Genomic DNA, 5,831 nt, shown 5'->3' on the forward strand with positions numbered 1-5,831 from the left:
AGCATTGCCAAGCCCACCACTAAACTGTGCCCCTAAGTGCCACATCATCTACCCAGCTCCTAAGTCCCTCCAGGGATGGTGACTCCACCACCTCCCTGGCAGCCCATTCCAATGCCTGACAGCCCTTTGGGTGAAGAAATCTTTCCCAATATCCGATCTAAACCTCCCCTGGTGCAACCTGAGGCTGTTTCCTCTTGTCCTGTGAGCACGCTTTCAGCTCTCAAACCGCGGCCAACCTCCACTGCCCTTCCCAGCTCCTCTCTCCAGCACAACCTGCAAGTCACCACCCAGTTTCTCAGCCCAGGCCCTTCTACCCGAGCGCCCTGCCCGGCTGAGAGCCTCACGCAGGCTGACCGACGCGGGCCGTAGGCAGGAGGAGCGGCTCCCGCTGGGAGCAGGTCAGTAGCTTCAGGCTCAGCACCCTCACACCCACGCCGTGAGACAGGGAACTGAAAAGCGAGAAGGATGGTGAGAATTCATGAATGAATAACGAGGAGCCAAGCGACTTGGGCCATTCTGGGGCCAAAGCCAGGAGAGTGTTTAGTAGCAGGTCCTCTAATTCAGACAAAAAGCCCAATCCATGGGAAACGTGTGTTCAGAGGAGTAGAAGAGTGAGCTCAACTTCAAGGAAAACACTGCAAATTGAAACAATTATTCAGTGTTGAAACCAAAGAAAATTATCCCCTCGCATTTTACCCTTCTGAGCAGATTAAAAAGCTCTCAAGGAGAATGTTCCCTTCAGCTTCAGTCCTGCTTAAAAAAATTAAAGATTAAGACACATTCTAAACTGAGTTATCTCATTAATGGTGCAAGTGGCAAGATTAACAGCAAAATTTAAACAATTTCATTATTATTTAATTGCTTTTAAAAATGTATTGCCTTAATATTTATAATTGTACTCTTAAGATGAATAAACCCTATTTGCCACCTCCTCCTCACAAACCATTTGTCACACTTACTCAACTTCCACAGAACTTCACAAAAAAAAAATACATCTGGAAGACTGCTGAAGTAAGAAGGAAAGACACCCTGTGCATCCGTAAGTTCCCGGTTCATTTTGCTTCCAGGTCTCGGCTCACAGGCCGCACAGTCAACCCTGCGCATTCAGGATTGGCAACATTCACTCGTCACGCCGATGCCAGCGTGCCAGCTAAATGCAGGCTCCAAACGTCAGTCAGCTGGAGAGACCCCCCAAAAAGAGTCAGAGTAGCAAGGAACAAGATTCCTATAGTCTCTTTGGAAAATGTAATCCAGAGCTATACCCTGCCTAAAGAAAAAGTGGCCCACAAGTCCCACGTCTTCCCTCAAATTTCGAGGCAGACCGCGACGGCCCAGGCCACCCTTACGAAAGTCATGAGCCAGATCTTTGCTGTTGTCCAAATTCTCTCAGGATTTACTGGTAAAACCCTATTAATCCAACCAAACCTCCTGCTGCTGCCAAGATAACTTTGCAACTTTCTGTAATCGACCAAAATCGCTGCACCCCAGTAACTTTAAGCCATAAGGGCTGAAGAACGCGCCATCAGCTGTCAACACCGCGCTCCAATTTGCTGAAACTGGTGAGCGCCGGCAGGATGGGCTGCCCTTGGGTTAACCCCCGCAGCCTCTCCTCCGCGCGTCAGGCGTGTGTTCAACCGCTCGCTAGCGAGTCCCAGCTTGAGCTCGAAGGCAGCTCCTCCTTAGCTGCCTCCATACGGACTGGAGCACATGCCTGCATCCGCCCTGGCTTCAGCAGCGTCTGCAGCACAGAGAGTCAAACGCACATTTTCCACAAGCCAACCCTACAACGCCGGGCAGCAAAGCCACCAGTGCAAGACAGCAGCGTCACCTCTGACTGATCCCCGGGCAAACAAACCTGCACCTCAGGCCGGACCACAGAACATCAGGTTGCCGCCGCAGGAAAAAGTGAGACACGCGACTCCACGGAATTAATGGTATTTAAAACATTTGCCTCATTTGCCTCTAAAACCTGGCATACTGTGACCCAAAATTTTACACTTTTTGTTTAATTAAAAAGCTTTTTATTAGACAAAGTTCTCAAATATTTGTGCACAGTTCATTAGTAAAGGTCGTCTTTATTTTGAGCTGCTTTCATTCAACCTCAGACGTTTCACTGACTTAAGTTTTATACACTTTTTTTTCTTTTAAAATCCCACAAGCAAATAAAACCACAAACACACACAGATACAGGAAACTATTTCTAGGCCTTTTTTTTTTTTTTTTCACATCAAGAAGTGCAATTTTGCTTCTATGGTTCTTTAAAGTAAAAGAGTTTTACCCATCAGTAAAACAATACACCACGCTAAGAATTGCACCAGATACCTTAATATATCTTGTGTATCCGCTACATCTAGCTCTTCCTGTGCCCTGCTTTAGGTCGTGAGAGATCTATAGGAGAGTTATGCTTACAGTAACTCATCTTTACCAGTATAGACAGGTCAGTAAATGTGCCTACACTCTGTGAAATTGCCTACGACTGCTGGAGAATGGAAGTCAATAGTATCTACAATTATACCCGTGAAATGTTTACGTTTACTGTAACTGTCTGGCTTTGGCATACAAATGTACGCCCTGCTTCAAGCCACTGAGACTGTACGGTTACGCTGCAAGTCTATCATGGGAGTACATCCGAAACAACCCGTAATTTAACTCACTGAACTTGATTCTTCCACACATCCTTCCGGCCCCACTTAAGACAACAGACCTTCACCTCCCCCGGCCCCTTCCCTGCCCCGCCACGAGCGCTAAGTTCGCTCTGGAGGGAATTTTATAAAGAACTCAGCTTTGGCTTAATAGTTCACTGTTTTCAGTGAAGGAAGTGTGCTGCTGGCTTTGGAAGGATTTTCAACAGTTTTCCAGATTGACTCCTCGACATTCTGAGAAAACAAGAATATTAACAGATTGGGCTTTTGATGACTCCAAGAACAAGGTTCCTCATGCCTTCATTTCCTTTAAGCTGCAGCTGAAAAACACCTTGTACATCTTATTTGTCATACAAAAACTAGAAGTCCATTCCCTTTAGCATCCTCAAAAAGACTCAAGTTTTATTCCAACTTGCTCAGGTTTTCCATTGCGGAGTGCTGTTCTGTGTGAAAAAGTAGGAAACACCCTGAGTACCTGTACTGGCTTAGGAAAAGATGGGCCTGCTTTGAGGCAGAAGACTGACCACACCTACTGAGCAGACCTGACAGACATTAGCATTCAAAACTATGAGGAGAAGAGTCCAAGTTTGTATCTAAACGCAAAAACCCAGGACTCTGCGCTACAACTTGAAAATGCTTCTACACCAGAAACAGAAGTCTGCAGTGCCTGTTGCATCAAACAACAGAAGTTAAAGCTTGCTTAACCACTTCATTCTTAGAGCCACTACTGGAAAACAAACCTGGAAACACTACAGGGGCAAACACAGCAATGACACGGATGGTGACAGAAAGGAACAAACCGGCCATCCAGGAATCGCTGCGTCACGTGACTCGACTGCAAATGACGTTCTGGGCAGCATCTTACGATAGGAAGGCAACTCCTGTTCAGGTTTTTACTTACAGGTACAGGATTATAGTATAAAAGCATCCAGTTTCTTAAAAAGAGGAGCTGAGGAGATCTGACAGGCCTATTTCATTCCCTGAGGAAACAAGCTGTATCACTCTCCATCCTCTAGCATTTCCTCACGTCACAGCAGGCATAAATTATTACAAAATTAGCGTCTACCCCAGAAAATCTTACATGAAATGGATGGACATATCTTTGTATAAAAACAAGTATTTCAGAATTTGGAATGCAAAAATACAATGTGAAAAAAAACAGAGAGAGTTGTGAAAAATAGTTTTTACGTATTGAAAACTCTCGGAGTTGAAAAGCAGGATCATAAAGATAAGGTACAGCGCTAAGAAGAGGTCTGACACGTCAGTAACCCGCCAGTTCTCCCGTAGAGGTTCACGTGTTTCACACTAGCACTGTGCTTTATGTCGTTACAGTATTTTTATGGAGCATTATTTAAACACGATATTTCATCAGACGTCTAATTTACAGTTCATCGTGTTTTACCCTAAATGGCCACTTGGAATGCTGTGAAACATGATTTGCAGCCAGAAGCACCAAGTACATAAACTCTTCCACATCGAAGGAGTAGTTTGTAAATTTTGGATGCTCTCCCAGTGTTGGGTGGTGTCCCTAGAAAAATGAAATAAGGCTTTTTTTAGACAAAAAAAAATTAATAATCTTCCATTCAAAAAGCAAGAAAAAGAATTGAGCATCTGCCATTTTAATTTATTATCTCTGATCCACTGATCTGCTCTGAGGTGAAGGAGTCAGCAAAGCAGTAACACTACAGGGGGGCTTGGATTAACGGCCAATTAATTTCAGTTCTCTTCTTCCCTCAGCCATTAATATCAAATGATTTCTTAATCACAACAGGGAAGTTAATTTGGTCTAAAGAATGAAAAATCACATTTCAAATATCAGAACATAGGTAAAAGCAAGCTAACCTTTAAATGCTTCGAGTTCTCGCACCCCACCCTCCCACCAGTGGCCATCGTTACCTGATCTTGAGGGAATACTTTACTCCTTTTTCGCCAAGTGATGTAGCGAATTCCTCTCAGCCTTGCCAAATCCAGGTAACAACGTTCATCTTCACAATTGTATCTAGGGACAAGCACAAAAATCAGGTTTACCTACAGAGACTGTGCTGACGTTTAGCAGGGTGAAACAGGATTAAAAAAAATTGCAAGTCAAAACGTTTGTTGCCCGTTTCTACGGTACTGAAACCACGGAGTAATCCTGCTCCACTGGAAACAACAAGGGCTGCTACCTGTCCTTAAGGTCTGGCCTAGGGGGCAGTTAGAGGCACATCTGCGTGTCAGACATGTCCCTGTCCAGCTGCATGTAAAAAAAAAACCCTCTGGGTTTCTGAACTTACTTGGAGACTGGAAAAAATACACTCAAGGCAAAATTATGCTGCAAAGCGCCAGCCTCGCAGTCTTCCCACAGCAGGGGTTTTTGCAGAATTTCCCAGGATGGAGAATTCTGCGCCCTTCTGACAAGCGTCCTGCGGTTTTGTTTAGTTCTGCAGAACTGGAGCACCTGCTAACAACCATCCTTTGTGACAAAAGAGATTTAGAAGAAAGCTACTAGAGAAACCTAGGTGAAACAGAAGGACACACAGCTGGTGCTTGTCCTGAGCACAGGAAGGAATACATCAGTAACCTTCAGGGCCATCTTTAACACCTCAGACATGCACCTTCTCCAACCAATTCACCCAGATCATCAAAATACCACTGGGTCCCAGACACACCAAGCAGAATCCGACCAGTGAGGTGCTCTCTTTTTTGCCACTTTCCCCAAGAAACTGTTGACCAAGACACATCTTATTTATATCACACCATCTTAAGAAATCACAGGCTAAATCTGTATGATAGTTACACTGTATTTTACAATGAAAGCTTCCTCACTTTTGATTCCTAGAAGAGACTGCCAAAAATGAAGTCTAGAGGAGGATGCAAGACAAACATTCCTACTCAAATACTAGCAAGGGAAATGGCTTCATCAACACACAGGAACAGAGATGAGGAGTTGTGGTAGAAGGGGGGAATAGAAACAGACTTACAGTTCAAAAACAACAGCCCAGTCCGGCAGAAAGAGCAGATGGGTAAGTCCAGCTCCATGCATCCCAATGAATATATCAGAGTTGTGGGTAATTCTCAATTGCTCTGAAAATGCAAGTTCCCTGCAGACAACACAACAAAACCGGTGATCTGGAATGCCTGTGCAGCTCAGCAAGCAGTTACACGTAGGAAACGCAACGTTAGCTCAAGGAAATACGGAAAGTGTGGATC

General features: G+C 44.6%; 1 protein-coding gene across 1 annotated transcript in view; it reads right to left on the bottom strand.

Annotated features, from left to right (window-relative positions):
* Positions 1-4,023: 4,023 nt before the first annotated feature.
* Positions 4,024-5,831, bottom strand: part of EOGT (EGF domain-specific O-linked N-acetylglucosamine (GlcNAc) transferase) — a 15,633-nt gene continuing 13,825 nt past the window's right edge. Inside the window, exons 13-15 of the mRNA XM_010146989.1 lie at positions 5,603-5,722; positions 4,539-4,641; positions 4,024-4,170 (exon numbers count right to left, since the gene is read on the bottom strand). Of these exons, the coding sequence (XP_010145291.1) occupies positions 4,024-4,170; positions 4,539-4,641; positions 5,603-5,722 (370 nt within the window). The remainder of the gene's footprint in view (positions 4,171-4,538; positions 4,642-5,602; positions 5,723-5,831) is intronic.

Source organism: Eurypyga helias, unplaced genomic scaffold (genome assembly GCF_000690775.1).
Source record: "Eurypyga helias isolate BGI_N326 unplaced genomic scaffold, ASM69077v1 scaffold43592, whole genome shotgun sequence".
NCBI classification, from domain to species: Eukaryota; Metazoa; Chordata; class Aves; order Eurypygiformes; family Eurypygidae; genus Eurypyga; species Eurypyga helias.